The sequence below is a fragment of the Canis lupus genome, chromosome 26 (genome assembly GCF_048164855.1).
Source record: "Canis lupus baileyi chromosome 26, mCanLup2.hap1, whole genome shotgun sequence".
In the NCBI taxonomy this organism is placed as follows: Eukaryota; Metazoa; Chordata; class Mammalia; order Carnivora; family Canidae; genus Canis; species Canis lupus.
Window position 1 is genome coordinate 5,158,665 of NC_132863.1, and position 20,055 is coordinate 5,178,719.

The 20,055-nt window shown below is 50.7% G+C and overlaps 2 protein-coding genes and 1 long non-coding RNA gene across 11 annotated transcripts in view; 1 reads left to right on the top strand and 2 right to left on the bottom strand.

The window, feature by feature from the left end:
* Nucleotides 1-1,546: 1,546 nt before the first annotated feature.
* Nucleotides 1,547-4,273, bottom strand: INSM1 (INSM transcriptional repressor 1). The gene has a single exon (XM_072799749.1). It carries the CDS (start codon nucleotides 4,271-4,273, stop codon nucleotides 2,639-2,641), a length of 1,635 nt encoding a protein of 544 aa, XP_072655850.1. The 3' UTR covers nucleotides 1,547-2,638.
* Nucleotides 4,274-5,976: 1,703 nt separating this feature from the next.
* Nucleotides 5,977-20,055, top strand: part of LOC140617995 (uncharacterized) — a 29,864-nt gene continuing 15,785 nt past the window's right edge. For both annotated transcript variants that reach the window (XR_012018157.1, XR_012018158.1), the window contains exon 1: nucleotides 5,977-7,130. This is a non-coding gene — a long non-coding RNA (uncharacterized lncRNA). The remainder of the gene's footprint in view (nucleotides 7,131-20,055) is intronic.
* CFAP61 (cilia and flagella associated protein 61) overlaps nucleotides 11,728-20,055 on the bottom strand; it is a 275,850-nt gene continuing 267,522 nt past the window's right edge. For all 8 annotated transcript variants that reach the window (XM_072799837.1, XM_072799842.1, XM_072799839.1 and 5 more), the window contains one exon: nucleotides 11,728-12,179. In XM_072799837.1, coding sequence (XP_072655938.1) covers nucleotides 11,979-12,179 — 201 coding nt within the window. In that variant the 3' untranslated portion in view covers nucleotides 11,728-11,978. The remainder of the gene's footprint in view (nucleotides 12,180-20,055) is intronic.

Consider the following 20,055-nt stretch of genomic DNA (forward strand, 5'->3'; position numbering starts at 1 on the left):
GAGCACATTTCCACTTGGGTGTTCCAGAACAGAAGCCCCTGTGAACTTACTACCCAGGGAACGATGAAAAAGAGAGATCAGTGGACCAAACACAGATGACAAGAGACCATTCCTGTAGATGAGCCTCTATTTGTCATGTGTGGCCAACCATCAGGTCTTCCAGGAAAATTTGTTGGCAGAGAACATACCCTGACCTTCAGTATGAGGAACCTTTTAATGGACAATGTGACACAGAGGGGACATTTAAAAACTCTAGTGTTGGTGTCGCTCAGAGAGGACAGCCAACAGCCCGCAAATTTGAGTTTTGTTTCCTTCGAAGTTCCCAGGATGTTATACTCATTTGTCCTCCTACTTTCATACTGTGCAGACACTGAGATTCTGTCCTCCTGTATTTTCCCCAACTGACCATGTACATACCCAGTCATCACAATAAAGGGGAACAGGCGTCTGTCCCAGAAGCAACTCACCTGCAGTGGCTTCTCCTTCGTTGTCATTCCGAGACTGTCACAAGGCCCTCACAGGGAGGAATATTCAGTGCTCCTGACAGCTGAGTCCTTTTACTAAACCCTCTCTCGAAGGAGACTTGAGGCTCAGAAATCTGAAAAATGACCTCTTCCAATCCTTCCTTCCAAGTTTCTCAGGGACCCTCCTTCCCTCCCTCATCCTATCTAAACCCTTGAGACAGGCAGCCCTTTCCCAGACAGATTTCTGAAATCGTTTTGGTGGGCACAGCTTCAATTTAGTGGGGGGCTCAGGAAAAAAGTAGCAAAACACACCACAAAAGGAAATACACACTTGGGACATTGAGCACGGCTCCATGATGGACTGTTTCAAAGGGAGGAAAACAACTCGAAATATTAACTGGTGAGTATCAGAGCTGTTCTTGAAAGAGCAGAGTGACACATAACAGAAAACAACGTAATGAACGGTTATTAAATTTAATACCCCAAACAGATGGTGTTCCATTTTTTTCCCTCAAAAGCAGACTGCTCACCTGATTGAAAAATAATTTTAAGCCCTTGTCCCAAACCCAGTTGTTTAACTCCTGTTGTATCCACATGTGATCCGGTTTATTTCCCTTACTTTGGAAATCTGACCATGAAATCATTTCTACTTTTTCCTAGTTGATACTTGAGGACCCCCGACCACCTACCTTATTTATTTGAGGAATTGCAGTTACACTGAGCCCCAAATTGTCCAGAAATGAAGGGACCGCTAAGTTAAAGCAGTGTCTCTACATGCTCTGGTCAAAAGGAGAGATGCTTGTGGGCACTTAGGTAGATCTCCCCGAAAAAGACTCCACAGATTTTATTCTAAACCCATCTTCCCCTGCATTTCTGAGGGTGCCTGACACACCTTCAGCTCCAGTTGGCTATTTTTTGAGGCGACACCCTTGAACCACCAGAAGGGCAGAACCCAGAGGTTCAGGCTCAGCTCTAAAACCCATGATCCTGGTGAAGGTGGTGGGATTTTTTTTTTTAAATAAAAGTCAGACATTTAAGAAACCATTTTAAATCCTTACTGAAGCAAAATAAATCCATCTTACTTTGACTTTGAAAATACTTTTATTTGAATAGTAAATAGTTATACAGTTGAAACAGTTCTATTGAAGCTTTCTATAAATAGCTAACAATTAAGAAAATAATGTATGTAGAAAAGAGATTGCATTTAAAAGTAAGAGCTGTCGGTTGTACAAGGGCCTCAGGGGCCCTTCAAGCAGAATAAAATGGTAGGTTGTCTGTAATTTGCTCAGATAGGTATAAAAGTTAAAACTTTTAACAGATTCCTTTAGAAAAAGGCTGTCTTCTAAAATGCACAGTGAAATGTCAAGAGTGGCGGGGGGGGGGGAGCGTACAAAAAAAAAGATCTGCAATCAAATAATATCATAATCTTCATAATTAATATAAATAAATAAAGAATAAATAACAATTACTCATAAATCAACATATACATTTAGAACTCATATAATCCTACCTCAACAAAGATGATCAAACCAAAGTCTTATATGACATATTGAGGCAGTTTCTACAGCATTTTCTGAAAATTCCCTTCCCTCCCCCCAAAAACAATCCCAAACAGACAACAGTTCAAGGCATTTGTGGCTATGCTAAAGAAAACTCTTTTTTAAGCAATTTGATTTGTTCACATACAAAAAGGTAAAGCCAGACTCCAGCAGTTCACAAGCCATAATAAAGCTAATCGTGTGGGAAGTTCAATTTACAGCCTGTGAAATATAAAGGCATTTATTCCTCAAGATTCACCCAAAACAACCCGTACGCTACATACATAGAGAGCAGAGAGTGGTAGGCGAGAGCACACCGCATTTCTAGACCATGGACACAGCGAACACTAGCAAGCACGGCTCTCGGCTCCGGGGGGAAGCTTCCGAGCACGACACAAACGCGTACAGCTTTTCTCTCTTGTACAGAACGAGATCGGCTCCTGTTGCGCCAAGGAGGGAAAGGGGACACAACGCAAAACGGGCGGGGGGTCCAGGAGGAGTCACAACGAGAGGATCTCGGGGTGAAGCGGAGACAACACCCTCGCCGGGGGGTCGGGGCGCGCGGGGCGCTCTCTCCTCGTGGGTCTCCGAGAGAAGGCACAGTTCGGGGGCGGGGGGCGGGGTGGAGGGCGCGCTCTAGCAGGCCGGACGCACGGGCACCTGCAGGAGGATCACCTGTCTGTTCTCCGACGGGTGGCACTTGTTGATGTGTCGCGTGAGACCGGGCGAGCTGTAGAAGGTGGCCGGGCAGTACTTGCAGGGGAACACCTGGGCGGCGTGCAGCAGGCGCAGGTGGCGCTCCTGGGCGCCCTTGCTGGGGAACGTCTCCCCGCACACCGGGCACAGGTGGCACTCGGCGGGCGCACTCAGGCCCAGCACGCCGGCCGCCTCGCCGTCGCCCGCCGCCTCCTGGGGTGCCTTCTCCTCGGGCCCCGGGTACAAGGCCAGCAGGTCCTCGGCCGGAGGCGCGGGCGGCGCGCCCTTGGCCTGCAGCGCCTGGTGATGCGCCAGCAGGTGCTTGCGCAGATAGGCCTGGCGGCGGAACTTCTTGGCGCAGTGGTGGCACTCGTAGAGCCCGTCCTCGGAGCCCGACTCGGACACGCCGCCGGGGCTCGGCGTGTCGCGGTCGCTGCCGCCGCCGCCGCCGCCTGTCGCGTCCCGCGCCTCGGCCCTGGCGGCGGTGTCAGGCTCGGACGCGCGGGCGGCGGCGGGCGCAGGCCGCGGCTTGTGCCAGCGGCGGTGCGAGGCCAGGTTGGCCGGGCAGCTGAAGACCTTGGCGCACTCGGGGCAGCGGTACTCCACGCGCACGATGCGCGAGCACTTGTGCTGCGCCAGCGCGAACGGGTCGGCGTACTCCTCCTTGCAGAGCTGGCAGATGAACTCGCCCAGCGGCCGCGCGGCGCCCCCCGCCCGGCCCCGCGGCGCCTCCACCGGGCCCTCCTTGATCTTGAGCCCGAGCACAGGCGACGTGGTCACCTCGTCCTCGAAGTGCAGCTTGCGGATGGCCTTGGGCTTCTTGGCGCCCGGGGCCTTGGCCACCTTGGCGGGCGGCTCGGCGGCGGCGGCGGCGGCGGGGGGCGCGGGCCGCTTGCCCGGGGGCCGCAGGGAAGCGGCGGGGGGCAGCGGCGGGCCGGGCCCGGGGCCGCGGGCCGCTTCGGCGCCCGCGGAGAACGCGGTGCCCATCTTGAGCTCGGCGGGCGCGAAGAGCAGCGGGTCGCCGCCGCAGGTGCCGCCGCCGCAGGTGCCGCCGCCGCCCGGGCCGTTCGCGCCGCCGCCAACGCCGCCGCCTCCGAGCAGGGCGGCGGGCGTGGGGAAGGACTCGGCCGAGACCGGCGACCCGAGGTTGAAGCTGCGCTCGAAGTACTTGTGCTTCTCGTGCTCGCGGCTCACGGGCCGCGTGGGGCTGTAGAGCGGCGCCGGGTGCGCGGCCTCGGGGTTGCCGAAGTGCGCGGCCCGCGGGCCCGGCGGGGGCGGGGGCGGGGGCGGGGGCGGGGGCGGCGGGCCCGGCGCGCAGGCGAGCGCGGCAGCGAGCACCGCATGGGCGCGCTCGGCGGGCGGCGGCGGCGGCGGCGGCGGCGGAGGCGGCGGCAGCGGGCCCGGCCCCGGCCCCGGCCCCGGCCCCGGCCCCGGGCTCGGCGCGGGGGGCTCGGCGCGGGCGCCCCCGCAGCCCGGCGACAGCAGCGGCGCGCGGTCGCCGTCCTCGCCGCCGCGGACCCGGTAGGACACGGGCGTGGACTTCTTGCTGCGCTTCACCAGGAAGCCGCGGGGCATGTTGGCGCGGCGCGAGGGCGAGGCGCTGGCTCGGTCCCCCCTCGGCGCTCGGCCCCGGCGGCCCTCAGTGGCCCCGGCCCATGGCCCGGGCGCGGCGGCTGCGGGACTCGCGTGGCGGTGGCGGTGGCGGTGGCGCTGGCGCTGGCGCGGCTCGGCCCGGCTCTGCGCCCTGCACGCGCGTCCCAGTCCCCGGGCCCGGGCGCCGCTCCCTTTTAACGGGGGGAGGGGGCCATTGTTCTCGCCTCCCGCTTCCCCCGGAGCCAATCAGCGCGCCCGCAGCTCCTGCGCCCGGCCGGTGGGAGGGCGACGGGGCGGCGGCGAGGGGGCCGGGACTCGGGGGTCGCCCGGTAGGTGCGGCAGATGTACCTGAGGGCGCGGGGCCCCCGCGCGCGCCCCGCCGCCCCGCCCCGCCCCGCCCGGCGCCGCCGCCCCGCCCGGCGCGGCCCCGGCCCCGGCCCCGGCACACGCCCGGCCCCGCCTCCCTTCACGGTCTGCTGCTCCTCTATGCCGAGGCGCACGTGCCTGGGCTTTGTGTCTCTCCTCCGGGGGGCGCGGAGCCGCCAAATGGGCCCGTCCGTCAGCACGACAATGCACGCCCCCTCCCGCGCGGGGATTACCCGCGGGTCGCGAGCAAAATAGCAACAAAGGAGAAGAATGGCCCCAAATATGTCAGGAGGGTCCAGCCCTCGAGCCGGCGCGGAGGGGGAGGTTGTGCGCGCCGACCGGGCGGGGGCCGCGGGGGCAGCAGCCGGCGCGGGGCGGTCCGAGCGCGGCTCGGCGGGGCGGGGGCGGGGGGGGTCGGGGAGGCGCAGGGACTCCTCCTGGCGTCTGGGAAGTCATCGAAAACCGAAAATAGCGGCCGAGCGCAGGCGGCCGGCAGCCCGGGCCGGTGGGCCGCGGGACCCCGGGGTCCCAAACTTGGGTGGAGGATCGGCTTCCCGGCCGCCGCCCAGGGCGAGGCCCGTGGTGGCGGACGCGGTGCGCCGCGCAGTCCGGGAGGTTCTGTCTGGAGACGGTCGGCCCCGCGCCTGAATCGCCGGCGGACGCGGCGCCGGGGCGGGGCGCGGGGCAGGTTGGGCCGGGCCCCGACAGGAACTTGAATTTCTGAACTTTTTTTTTTTTAAGTTCTCCGAGGCTCGAGAATGGGCGACCGTAGCGGAGCCCGGCCGAGGCCGCGGTGGGCGTCCGCGGGGCGCGCGGCCGGGCTGCTTCGGGAGCCGCTGGCCGCAGGCCGGAGCGCTCGGCCGGCCGCGTGCGCCGCACCGAAGTCGGTCTCCGCTCGCCCTGCGCCGCCTCATGCATTTTCATTCGGAGCCGGGCTCGTTGTCTGCCGGCTGACCTCAGGCGCCGAATCAAGGGCCCCAATCAAGGCGCAGCGGAATAAAGGGGCCGCCGGTCTGGCGCACCCCCTCTCCCGGAGCCGTGCCCCCTTCACCTTTGTGAAGGAAATTAACCTCCCGCTATTGAGCGCCGGTCGCGGCCAATCTGGACGCAAAAGAGACGCGTGCTGCCGGCCGGGGGAGGCGGGGGCAATCTGTCCTCGGAGGCGGGCGGCGGCCTCCCCCTGGCCACCAGGAAAGGACGACAGCGCAGATCCGCGCACCCACAACCCCTGCCCACCCCCACCCCCGGCCGCCCCGTAGGACCCGGATCCGGCCCTAGCCCGCGTCCCTCCCCAGCCCAGCCCTGGGAAACACAAAAGGCAGAATGTCCGGGGGACCGGGGCGGAACCCCAAGAGTGCGTGGTGGGCCTGATCGCCCATCACTAGGGAACTAATAGTAAAGCTGCAGAAAATGTCATTATGTGGGGAGGAAAATGTCACTTTATTGAGAGAAAAGGAAACGGACATTTTCCTGGAAAGCTTGTGCTGGGTTTGCTTATGCTTAATGCCACTGAAGGTATTTAATTCTTTTTGTGTTTTCCATCCGAAAATATCCTGGCGGAGAAATTAAGCAGTTTTTTTTTTTTTTTTTTTAAGAATCTGTATGAGTAATAAGTTGTAATGAGGACATTTGTTAGGCTTAGTTAATCAAAGGGTTAATCAAGCTGGTTAATCGAAAGGAAAGCTGGTGATTTTATGCTTGTGATCTTTTTAAACTCAGACTAAAAGAAGAATACATATAATGGAATATATTTTGAAAGCTCTCACCCTCGTTTTAAAAATTCTAACTGTGGTGAATGCTAGTCCTCAAAAAAGTCAGAAATTCTAAAATGAGCTTATCTAAAATTCATAAATAGGTTTCAATCTAAAAGTAACTGATGTTATTTCCTTGCTCCTTTGAGCACTGATTAACACTGCTGATGAAATTAGAAGTAGTAGACAGATTCCGGGACAGCTTTGGCCAATTTTATTTTCTAATCACGAAACCCATCTGGATTGTGGAATAATAGGGCGGGGGCTCAGCCCGCCGTCCCCAACTGACTAAGGGGTATTTGGTCTTGCCTGTGTAACACTGCTTTCATTGAACAGATAACAGGGAGTTAGTCACCTTGTGAATCCTTTAAAAATAACAACACTCATAATTGTAAAGGAGGGGGTGTAGGGAAGCAAAAAAAACAAAAAACAAAAAACAAAAAACACACCCAAAGCAAAATCCTGCCTGAATGCAGTGAATTCAAACCGGTTCTGAATTAAGCCTAGAGAATCTATTGAACACTATTGAGATACTGAGATTCAGTGGATCTTTTGCTTAATTTGTGGTTTTTAGTCTTGCCAGCGAAGAGGAAATCTGACTTCAAGACGAGTGCGGTCAACATAAATGGAAACTTGAAAGGTGCCAGTGTCAGAAACTAATTTGAGGTCTCAGGACTGGGCAAGAATTAGGCTGAGGGCGCGCGCACACCAGCGACCTGCAAGTAAGTACAGCCTTGCACCTGGTCCTAAGTTTCCGTTGTCTTCTGAGTGATCTCATTTCTCAAAATCTGCGCGCCTGCAGGGATGGGGACTTGGGGTGGAAACATTTGTCTTCTGGGAAGGGCAAAGCACCAGCTCGTTGCGCCGGGGCGGCCGGCCTTGACGCGCTGCGATCCCGAGTGGGAGCCGCTTGGAGCCGGGTGGGGGAAACTACGCGCCCTCCTTTGCCGGCCTCCAGAGGAGCTTCGCGGGAGTCGGCGAGCACAGGGATGCCAGGCGCGAGAGCCAAGTGCCCTTCCCAGGCCGCGGGCGACTCCTCCCCTTCTGCGGGGTCGGTCCAGGCCGCGCTTCGCAGACCTTCGGCAGCCTCTCTGCTTCTCGTCGTTGCCGACCCCGACCGGCTGCGGGTTCTTCCTTGGACGGCTGCAGGGCTGGAGGCCGCGGGCGCTCCGATTTTTTTTTTTTTTTCTTTTGGTACTAGTGTCCCAGGTAGCCGTCGGGGAGCGCGCCGGGGCTCACTGGGAACCCGGCTCGGAGTCTAGCTCCGAGGAGTTTCTCGAAAGCGCAAACATAAAATAGGTGTCCAAGCGGGGACTTTGGGCCTAGGAATTGCCCCTGGGGTGTCGAGTTGTCCAGGCGGCCCTTGGGCCCCTGAGAGGCGAAGACGCGCGGGTCCGCAGTCCCGCTGCGCGGCGCGCTTAGTGACCCCCGGAGGGCCGAGAGGGGTGCGCGGCGCTCCCGGTCCCCGCTCTGCCGGGCACCCAGCTGCCGGGCTCACAGAAGCCCCCACCCCGGGCCCCCCGCGCCCACCCGGCCTGGGCCGCGCCGCAGCCGCGCCCGCCCGCCAGTCCCGGAGGGGCCCGCGCCCCAGTGCGCGGGGCGAGCGCGGGGCCCGAGCCTGGGAGAGGCTTTGTGTTCGCAGGAATGAGGGGTTGTTGTGAGTCCGTCCCAGGGGCACGCGAGAGACACGCGCAGCCCGCCCGCCCGCTGCCCCGCCCGGCCCGGTGCGGCCTCCAGGCACCTTCCGGGCCCCCGCCCGCGGGCCGTCGCCTTTGTTCGGCACATTAGCATAAAGCTGCCTTGGATCTCTCGTTTAAATAATTCCACACAAAAGGAGAGCGCATGAAAGAGAGCGAACAAGGGGGAATCCGCGAGGCTGCGCCTTCCGCGGGGCGCGGGGAGGGACCGCGCTCGAGTGTGTGCCTCCCTCGGAGTTTGGAGCGCCCCCGGCAATCTGCTGCGCACCCATTATTCGGCCGGGGGCGGGGGCGGGGGCGGGGGCCGGGGCGGGGCCGGGGCCGGGGGGTGGCGGGCCGCCTCTTTTATCCTCGCGGCTGTGCCGTCGGGGCCGCGGCGCGCGCCGTGAAGTGCCCTCGGGGCTGTTTGTTTCCGCCTCGGGTGGGTCCCCGGGACGGGAGGGGCCGGAGGCTGCCGGGCCCCGCGGCGGGAAGGCGCTGTCGGCCGGGGCCGGCGGAGGCCACGCCGGGAAACACTGAACAGCCGGAGGCGGAGACTCGTGCCCGAGAGCGCTGGGCTGGCCCCGAGCGCACCCGGATGACCTGGGACGTGGGGCGAACGGGGGACTGCGGGCGCCGGGGCAGCCCTCCCCGCGCCCCGCGCCCCGCGCCGCCGTCGCAGCAGACACTGGCCGGGAGGGCCGCGGGGCCTCGGTCCCCCTCCTGCCCCCGCCCGCCCCAGGGGGTCCCGCGGTGGCTGGGCCGGGGGGGGGGGGGAGAGGGGTGCATACAGCATCTGGGCCTCGGCGCCCCCTTTCCCGTAGCTGCTTTGGGGTCTGGGTGTGAGTGTGCGTTGGCCGTGCCCCCTGACCCTCTCCCACCCCATCTCTGGCCTCCCTCCTCCGTCCCACCCCGTCCCTTCCGTCCTCCCCTCCCCCCCCTTGTCTCTTCCCTACCCTCCCTCCAGTCTCTCACACCCCGACTCACCACACACACACGCACACGCACACACTCACACACCCCCGGCTGGCTCCCACCTTCAACTCCCTTCTTTCTCTCCGCCTCTCCCCCACGCAGCTCTTCCCCCTCCTCCCGCCTGTCTCTCCCTCCTCTCCCTCCGGTCGGCCCGGCCGCGCCTCCCCTGGCTCTCCTCTCCCCCTCTCTTCTCCCTCCCTTCTCCCCCCTCCCTCCGCCTCCCCCCCCCCGCCCCCCCTCTGGCTCTCCCCCCTCCCCGCAGGCCAACGTGTGTTATTTTATTTGTCTAGAGAGAGCCTATTTGTTCAGTGATGTGTGGCCTCCTGGCCGCCGGCCTTAATGGGGAATGCGGAGGCTCGGGCCTGCGAGCATTAGCATACAGCTGCCCGCCCGCGGCTCCGCAGCCCAGCCCCGCCGTCCCCTCGTCTCAGCCGGAGAACAATCGGCAGCTCCTCAGCCGCTCTCCCAGCTCCCGGCCTGCGCTCCTCACCCGGTGCCGGCGCGCTGTCTCGCTCCCCCTCTCACACTCTCTTCCAAGGGTAAATATTGACTGGCTGGCTTCACGCTTCTCCTCGGCGCAGCGCTCCCTGTCCTCCACCAGCTCATCGTTTATTTTCCCTTGGCCTTCCTGCCGCGTTTGGGTCTAATGCGAGGAGCCAGTTCCGAAAGGGGGTGGGTGTACTCATCACAAACCCACCTCCCAGCCGCGGAGGCCTGTGATTTGCGGGACTAAAACTTGGGGAAGTTAACTTGGGTGTTTTCTGTCACTGTGCTTTGTTCAAAACTACGGAATTCCAAGATAAGCCCTAGAGCCCAAGAGGTCCCCTGCTCAACTGCAAATGCTGACATACGTATGCAGGGACTTCACGCATTCACCTGTCCACGGCATCCGTGTGGGGGCACGCACAGAGAAGTCCCAATATCGCTCCCTCGCCGCCACCCTTTCTTTTGCCAGGCTCTATCATTGCCGAAGAGTCAGGATCTTTATTCTCTCCAAGCCCTAGACGTGGTCAATTTCAAGGCCAAATCGATGACTCTGGGGTTCTTCGCTCACTCTGGCAAAAGTAGTCCCGCGGTGGTAACGCGCTGAAGGCCGCGCATATGGGCTGAAGTTGATGCCTAGACTGAGGAAATTACTCACTTTGTGAATATGGGCCGATGGTGAGAATGACCTCATCAGACATTTTGGAGACCCATTGTGGACATTTTCAAATCCAAGCCTACTTTTTAAAAAGCAAAGAAAAACTATCACACATAGGATAGTTAAGTTTTAAGGTTGGCATTGCCATGTGGGGTCACATGTATGTGACTCAAAAGCTTTTAATGGTAATACTTGGTCGAAGAAATCCTAACTGTTGATCATTGAAATTGTTCTGTTAATCTCCACCCAAGGGTTCCAGGGCCTGTCACAGAAAACTCACTCCATTTGCTGATGAATTTGACCCAGGACCTCCCCCGGGGGAGGGGGCGCGGTGGGAGAGGGGGGACAGATCCTCAAGCTGCCTTATTGGCTAGCCCCTGAAATAGGGTTCTGTGTGTAGTTGGTTTGCAGTTTCAGGAGCCAACCAACCAGTAGGGATTGTTCTCCATTCCAGTTTCACAGCTTGTAGCCTATGGCCAAAGCTGGGCCTCCCTTTAAATGACCCATGCATCTGGGTAAAACATATGCGTGAAGGAATTAGCAGACTTCATTGCTTGCCTTTGATTGAAGCAGAAAAATCAGAATCCAGTTTTCTGGAACAGTGTTCTTTTTGAGACATATCAGTTTGATAATGGGTGTATAATTCTGCATCACCAACTCTGAGTTTTCCTCCTAACGGCCGTGTGACCCTTGTAATGTGCCAACTTTTGCTAGATGTTAACATAAATACGAAAAAAAGGAAAAAACTGGAATTCCATCCATAAAAACAATTTTAAGTCCTGCTGACCAAAAATTCAGTCATGAACGGGGTCACGCTATCTATTAAAAGAGATCCAAATAAACGAAAACTACTGTTCCTGCATTCATGTTTTCTAGTGGGCACTAACATTGCTTTATTTATAAGAAAGAGGGTTTTGGAGCCACATTACAGGTGACATGTGCCAGAGGCTCTGCAGAGCAGAGCAACAGTGCTAAGGGTCAAAGGAAATGAACTAAACTGATTCCCCACTACTATTTTCTGATCTAAAACCTGCGTGTGGGCCTGTGTGATCTTTGAGTTTTCGCTCTCCTAACCCACAAGGTTAAAATACAGAAATTATGACAGCAGCTGTGTCGTTTTCAAAGTTCCCATAAACTCCTAGGCAATGAGTTCTTACTATGTTGAATTACGAGGGCTAATTTCCTATCATCTGTTTCACCAGTTTTCCATACTAGGCAGAGTCTGTCTTTCTTCCTTCCTTCCTTCCTTCCTTTCTTTCTTTCTTCTTTCTTTCCTTCCTTCTTTCCTCCTTTCCTTTCCTTTCCTTTTTCCTTTCCTTTTTCCTTTCCTTTCCTTTCCTTTCCTTTCCTTTCCTTTCCTTTCCTTTCCTTTCCTTTCCTTTCCTTTCCTTTCCTTTCCTTTCCTTCTTTTTTTTTTTTTTTTCTTTCATCACCCAGGAGTATTACTGGGTAAGCAGGTGAGGAACTACCACAATTGGCGGCAGGGCATTTCAGGAAATCACTATCACACCCAACGAAAAAAACGAGTTTCACGTAGTACATCCCACTTTATTGCGGATCATTCTGCCCTGTAATAGGCCTGGTGCTCAGAAGCGGCTCCCTGCCCCAGGATAGAGACCCACGGCCGTGCGCCGCCTACTGGAGCGATAGAAAACTTCAGGCGGAAAAGCAGCCACAGAACCCTGCGGGGGCTCCCGGGTGGCGCCGGGCCTCAGAAGGGTTTCCTCACCCCCAGGAGCTCCGGGAGTGAAGACGGTAAAGGGAGACCCGGGCCACAGCTAGATGATGCCTGGCCACGCGTACATGGGCAGGTGGTAGTGATTATAGTGCAGGTAGTCCAGAATGCTCTTCTCCACCAGCGACTTGTAGATGGTTTCCTGGAAGACTCTTTTGAGATATTTCCTGGGTTTCTCCTTCAGGCTGATTTCCTCATCTTCTATCTGCCGGGCTAACTGTTCTATGGAAGGAAAGTCTTCCTCCTGGAAAATGCAGGAAGAGGCCACATCAAAGAAATTACTTGGACAAGAAGAGGACAGTTTCACTAAAATTTGAAAAAGAGTGCTCGTCTTCCCAAGGATGGTCATTTTCCCCCCTAGTTTTTAAAATTTTTCATTTGTAAAAAAGATTTTATCTTTCATGGGAGACATAGAGGGAGAGAGGCAGAAACACAGGCAGAGGGAGAAGCAGGTTCCCTGCAGGGATCCCGACGTGAGACTCGATCCCAGGACCCCTGGGATCATGATCTGAGCCGAAGGCAGATGCTCAACCACTGAGCCACCCAGATGCCCCTAAATTTTTCAATTTTTAAAAAGATTTATTTATTTATTCATGAGAAACAGAGAGAGAGGTAGAGACGCAGGCAGAGGGAGAAGCAGGCTCCATGCAGGGAGCCCGTCGTGGGACTTGATCCTAGGTCTCCAGGATCATGCCCTGGGCTGAAGGTGGCACTAAACCACTGAGCTACCCAGGGTGCCCAATTTCTCATTTTTTAATTGTGGCAAAATAAACATAAGATTTACTGCTATAACCTTTTTTTTTAAATATAAAGGATAATTTATTTACGTAGTAACCCAGGATACACATATAAGAAAGTCATCCAATTATGAAGAAAACAGAATTGCACCATGTATTTTGTCAATTGCTATAGAAAAGAAAAATAGAGAATCTTTTGCCCTTAAAGCCTGAAATCTTTGAGTGACAAGAGTTTATTTTTTAATTTTGTTTTTTCTATTTTTAAATTTAAATTCAATTAATGATCATATAGTGTATTATTCATTTCAGAGGTAGAGTTTAGTGATTCATCAGTCTTCTAGAACACCCAGTACTCATCACACCATGCGCTTTAACAATTTTTTAAAGTGTACAATTCACTAATGTTGAGGGCATTCACATTGTACAACCATTGTCAGCTCCTGGCCGTTCCCATTCTACTTTCTGTCCATGGATTTACTACTCTGGGGACTTCATATAAGTGCGATCAAATGGCAAATATTGTCTTCTTGTTACTGGCCTACTTCACTTGGCATAGTGTTCTCAAGGTTCAGCAATTTTAGATTCTTTTCCTTTTTTTTTTTAAAGATTTTATTTATTCATGAGCAACACACACACACACACACACACAGAGTGAGAGAGAGGCAGAGGGACACAGGCAGAGGGAGAGACACAGGCAGAGGGACACAGAGAGACACAGGCAGAGGGAGAAGCGGGCTCCATGCAGGAAGCCTGACATGGGGCTCCATCCCGGGTCTCCAGGATCAGGCCCTGCGCTGAAGATGGGGCTAAACTGCTGAGCCACCCGGGCTGCCCCAGTTTTACGTTCTTAATACAGGTAAAAATGATCTGCAGGTCACACGCGTTTTAAAAATAAGAAGCGATTAAACATTTTTACATGAAAACTTCTAGATGTTTCATGTGGCTACAGCCCTGTTAGGTTCTTAGTAAAGTCAAATTTTATTGACATCTTTAAAGATAAGGCTCAGAGAGAATAAAGTTAAAGTTGAGAATCACACAGTGTGTATCTGTAATATAGTAGTGGTTTTTCCAACATTTTATTATAAAAATATTCAAACATCGAGGCAAGTTGAATTTTACACTAAGCACCAGTGCATACACCACTGGGTTCTATGGGCAACCTTTTATCCTATTTGCTTCATATACATCTGCCCATTGATAGGAGGTTATTATACAATGCACTTCACCAAGATTTGAGCTGTGTGCATTCTGAACACCGCAGTAACTCCAAATAACCCTAACAGAAGAGTCACGGGGACTTTGATGGTATATTCATTATTGAATGTCCAATAATTTTTATTTTGAACAGGAAAAAAGTAGGTAACTTGCAGAGTTCTAATGGATCATTTATTTATTAATAGTTAAGAATTTTATAGATAGGAATATAGGTTCAAACGATATGGAAGTATAACAGAATTAGCATTGGGTTATTTAACTGAGACACTACCAGGTGTTGGAGATGACACACACATCGCTTAGAAAAACAGTAGTGGGGCTCAGAAGACTTCAGCTTTAAATCAGCTCAACAAAACAATGACAGGGAAAAATGCATCTGATGCCCAGGACTTAATAATAGAGGTGCTGAAACATTTGAGTGTTGTCCGCATGTCCCCAAGCATATATCCCATAATATTCCCCAGTTTTTCAGAGAATTGTATCAAGCAAAAACAACTTCACAATAATTGTAGACAATTTGGGACTCATGTTGGTGCTGTTCTGACAATGGGGTAAATACTGTAAAAATCACAAAATGGAGCTTTTAAGTTTATCTAAGACAAATACTGCTCTAGATTATAAACAGATTTTTGTGCATCTGTCTCATAGTGTGTCTTCTCTGTGTGACCATCACCCCCCCATGTGAACATCTCTCCTCTTCGGTATGACCATCTCTTGCCAACTCACTTACTTCCTTTTTCTTTTTACTATAGCCATCCTAGTGGGTATGAAGTGGTATCTCATTATAGCTCTGATTTGCATTTCCCTAATGATTAATGATATAAATCTTTCCATGTCAATGGTTTTACTTCTGGATTACCAGTTTTATTCCATTGACCTATTTATCTGTCCTTACACAAGTACTATGCTGTCCTTGTCACTGCTGATTTATAGTATGTTTTCAAGTTGCAAAGTATGAAGTCCTTCAACTTTTTTTTATTCCCAAGATTGTTCTGGCTATTTGGAGTCTCTTGAATTTCCTATGAATTTTTCCACTTCTGCAAAAGATGCTATTGGGATTTGAGAGCATTGCATTAAATGTGTACATTGCTTTGGGGAGTGCTGCCATTTTTAACTATATTAAGTCTCCAAACCATGAACACACATGTCTTTCCATTTATTTAGTTCTGCTTTAATTTCTTTCAGAAATATTTTGAGGTTTTCAGTGTACAAATCTTACACCTCCTGTTTAAATTATTCCCAAGTATCTTATTCTTTTTGATGCTATTATACATAGAATTGTTTTCTTAATTCCACTCTTGAATTTTTCCTTGCTAATATAGACAACTGATGATTATGTGTTGTATCCTGTAGCGTCACTGAATTCATTTATTAGCTCTAACATTTTGTGGATTCTTTCAGATTTTCTACATATAAGATTATGGCATCTCAGAATATAGTTTTGCTTCTTCCTTTCCAACATGGATGCCTTTTGTTTCTTTTTCCTGCCTAATTGCTCTGGCTAGAACTTCCAGTACAATGTTGAATGTTAAGTGGTGAAGGCGGGCATCCTTGTCTTGTTCCAGATCTCACATCAAAAGCTTTCAGTCTTTCACTGAGTGTGATATTAGCTGTAGGCTTTTCATAAATATCCTTTATCAGGTTGGGGCAGTTCCCTTTTATTCCTAGGATTTTTAGTGTGTGTGTGTGTGTGTGTGTGTGTGTGTGTGTGTTACCATTAATAATGTTTGATTTAGTCAAATATGTTTCCTGTATCAATGGAGATAACAGCATTTTTTTCTCCCTTCATTCTATTAATGTGGTATATTACACTGGTTTATTTTTATATGGTAAACCACTCTTAAATTCCTGGGGTAAATCTCACTTGACCATGGTGTAAAATTCTTTTGATATACTGCTGGATTTAGTTGGCCAATATTCTGTTGAGTATTTTTGTGTCTAAATTCATAAGGGATATTGGTCTAGTTCTCTTCTCTTTTGATGTCTTTGGCTTTGGTATCATGGTAACACTGGCCTCAAAGAATGGGCTGGAAAGTGCTCCTTTCCCTTCTATTTCTTTGAGAAGTTAGAGAAGGATTACTGTTAATTCTTCTTTAAATGTTTGATAGAATTTGCCAGCAAAGCCATCTGGTCTTGAGCTTTTCTTTGTTATGAGGTTTTTGATTGCTAAGTCAATACCTTTACTTTTCAGGGTTTTTTTTTTTTTTTAATTTCTTCTTGCATCAGTTTTGTAGTTTGTGTATTCCTAGAGATTTGTCCATTTCATCCAGGTTATCTAGTTGGGTGGCATACAGTCATTCACAATATTCTCTTATAATCTTTTCGTTACTTCTGTAAGATCAGTGGAAATGTTCCCACTTTCATTTCTTCTTTCTTTTTCTTTAAGAGAGGGAGAGAGAAGGGGGAAAGGCAGAGGGAGAGGGATAGGAGAGTCTTAAGCAGGCTCCACGCCTGATGCAGAGCCCAACTAGGGGCTTGATCTCAAGACCTGAACTGAAATCAAGAGTCATACACTTAACGGAGTGAGCCACCCAGGCAACCCTCCGACTTTCATTTCTGATTTTAGCAATTAGAGTCTTTATCCTTAGTCTAGCTAAAGGTTTGTTAATTTTGTTGATCTTTTCAAAGAATTATCTTTTGGTTTCACCAATTTTCTCTGCTGGTTTTCTACTCCCTATTTCATTTATCTCTACTCAAATTTTTATAATTTCCTTCCTTCTGCTAGTATCATATTTAGTATAATTTCCTTAGGGTATAAAATCAGGTTAGTGATTTGAGATACTTCCTTTTTATAACTGTAGGCATGTACAGCTATGAATTTCCCTCTGAAAACTGCTTAAGCTGTATCCCATTACTTTTGGTATGTTGTAGTTTTGTTTTCATTTGTTTCTAGTATTTCTAATATATATCATTTGATTTCTTCTTTAAAATCAAAGAAGTTGCTTAAGAGTCTGTGTTTAACGTCTACAGTTTTGTGAATTTTTTCCTTCTGCATTTGATTTCTAGTTTTATTCCATTGCAGATGGAGAATATACTTTGTATGATTTAAATCTTTTAAAAATTTATTGACACTTGTTTTGTGGCCCAACATATGGCCTCTCTTGGAGAATGTTTCATGTACGCTTAAGAACAAGGTGCATTCTGCTGTTGTTGAGTAGAGTGTTTTGTGTGTATCTGTTAGGTGTATTTGGTTTATAGCATTAAGTCCCCTATTTCTTTACTGATTTTCTATCTGGTTGTTCTATCCATTATTGAAGGTGAGATACTGAATTCCCCAGCTTTTTAGAACTACTCTTCCTTTAGTTCTATCATCTTTTGATATATATGTATAGTTCTGTTGTTAGGTGCATATATGTTTATTTATATTTTTAAAGACTTCATTTTATTTTAAAGATTTTATTTATTTATTCATGAGAGACACAGAGAGAGAGGCAGAGACATAGGCAAAGGGAGAACCCACAGGGAGCCTGATGCAGGACTTGATCCCAGGACCCCGGGATCATGACCTGAGCCAAAGGCAGACAGACACTCAAGCACTGAGCCACCCAGGTGCCCCTGCATATATGTTTATAATTACTATCCTTTTGAAGAATAATCTTGACTATACAAAATTACACTTTGGTCTGTGACTCTTTGGCTTAAGCCAAAGCTAAATGAAATGCTAGTAGATTTATAACCTGTTCTCTTTACTTCCACAAAAGGACTTGTGAGGTATTACAATGAGCTTGTTTTAAAATAAATGATACATAGATTTGAGATGACTCAAAATAACAGTCAAAGGTAATAGTCTTTTTTCCCTTTCTCTTCATGTGGAGGGAGAGCTATAGGATATCATAGTTAATGGGACTGGACTGCTGTACTTTCCTATAGACAAGCTAGAAAGTGAAATGACATGGGTTATATCATCTCAATTTCTGAGAAAAAGAATTACCATTATTCTTTAGTGAAAGCTATCTTCATTTTCCTATTGCCAGACTCTTAAATGAACTCCTGCATATCTACCTATATGAGTACTGCTTCCACCACAGCAGGTCTCCACCAGTGTTACTTGAGGGAGTGGGGGTGGACAGCACTTACTGGGAGCTGTTCTTCTGTGCTGTTTACCTGTACACATTCCCTCCTTCAGTCCTCCCACTGCTCTCTGAGATGGAAACAGGTAGCCCATGGCTCCACAAGGATCTGAGTTGCAGGCAGACACCACTGCATGCACCACCTCTTCTTCTGGCCTTTCCTTCTTGACAAATGTAGTTGCAGAAAGCAGAGCAAGACTCCAGTGGAGGCTTTTCTTCCAGAAATTTCACTTTCTGGAAATCTAAAAAGCTACAAGAATGGTGGGGGAGCCACTACACTAAGGAGTGTGTCTTCCACAAATGTTCATGGTCACTTCTGGTCTACTGAAAGGGCCTGTTGTCCACCTGACTTCATACTTAACAAACTGACCCAGAGAAAATGTCTGGGTTTGTTTTTTTTTTTAAAGATTTTATTTATTTATTCATGAGAGACACAGAGAGAAGCAGAGACCAAGGCAGAGGGAGAAGCAAGCTCCTTGTGGGAAGCTTGATGTGGGACTCGATCCCAGGACCCTAGGATCATGACTTGAGCCAAAGGCAGATGCTCAACCACTGAGCCACCCAGGTGTCCCCAAATGTTTGTTATGGATAAAAGGTTGAGGCTATCTTGGTGAGGGCCATGAAAAGTGACTATTGTTGGGTTTGGTAGTTTACTTGGAAGAGTGAGGAAAGCTTCCCCTTTAAGCTTGATGCTAAACCCCCTTGGTTCTGTGCAAATATTAACTGAGGAGCTCAATTCTGGAGTTTTGAAGGGTTTAGGCAGAGAGTTTTGATGAGATAACTGGAAAACTAATGAGTCTTTACTACGGTGTAGTCAATCATAAGCTGCAGAACACAGTCTGAGAGGAAGAGAGGGACCTAAGGAATAGAGTGAAATTCAGCAGCACCAGGCTTACAACTCAGGTTCATAATTCAACCTGAGCTGACTCCCTTACAGATTTAGCATAAAGTGCAGGGACCCATTAGATCTGTCGCATTTATTCAAATTTTAGTGACTTAAGCAGTGGATGACCTTTGTATGGTCACAGTATCCTCTGCCTCCCTCATGTACATTTACCTGCCTGCTTCCTATCTGTGTGGATCCTAAAGACAACTGAGTTTGGCTCATATTTTAAACCTATTTCCCCCCAATCTGAATCTGCTTTGGATTCATATAACTATTTACATTTCCCATCTTGGACTCCAGGCATAAAACCAAAAAGGAGACGGACAATGTAGGGAAGATACTAAATCACACAGTTTAGTCCATGTGGCTCAGGGCCTATGCGCCTGGCTTTGGAATGAGAGACCCTTGAGTTTAAAGCTTTCTGATCATAGACTGTGTAACCAATGGCAGGTCCTTTAAAATCTCTCAGCTCTTTAGCCTTCTTGTTGGTAAAGTCAAAACTATGATTGTAGTGTGTCCTGGAGGGTTCCTGTTCTGGTTGAGCCAAGTGGTGCATGCAGTAGGGACTTGGCACATGATCTGCAGCTGTGCTGCCCTATGGTGGCCTACACCATGGGAACCTTTGACAGGTCTGGGTGCTCTCAAGTGGAAGTGGTAAGAGTCACAGGACTTGCCCATTTAGACAGTAAAACATGGTGACACTAAGCTGTGCCCCAGCCCTTGTCTGACTGGGGCAAGGGAGAATCTAGGATGGATATCTGACCACTTTTTGAGCATAGATGTTAACTTTCCACAACTCTGATAAAGACTCTAGTGTTGAAAAAAGGAATTTAATTTAAAATTCACAAATATTTCACTATTTACATTGCAGAGTCACATTTCCTCTTGAACATGGGAGACTTTGGGAAATGTAGCCTAACTTCCAATTAGTCTCACTTTGAGAAAGAAATTTTGGTTATTAAAGAGGTGTTTTTGGATACTTATTGTCTTCCCTTTACATTTTTATAAAACATACACACACACACACACACACACACACACACACACTTAGTGAATGGCTGGCAAGTATGGGCAGAAACTAAAGGAATGCAATGTTCATTCTTGAAAACAAGTAGATAAAACTCAGATCCAGTTTCCAGTCAAGTCTGCCTGTTACCTGATAATGAAAATACAGTTATGTGTAACAAGGAAAAAGAAACCTGCCTCTCATAA

Excerpts from the sequence above, each read along its gene's own strand:
- INSM1 (XM_072799749.1), bottom strand. The coding sequence starts at position 4,273 with ATGCCCCGCGGCTTCCTGGTGAAGCGCAGCAAGAAGTCCACGCCCGTG.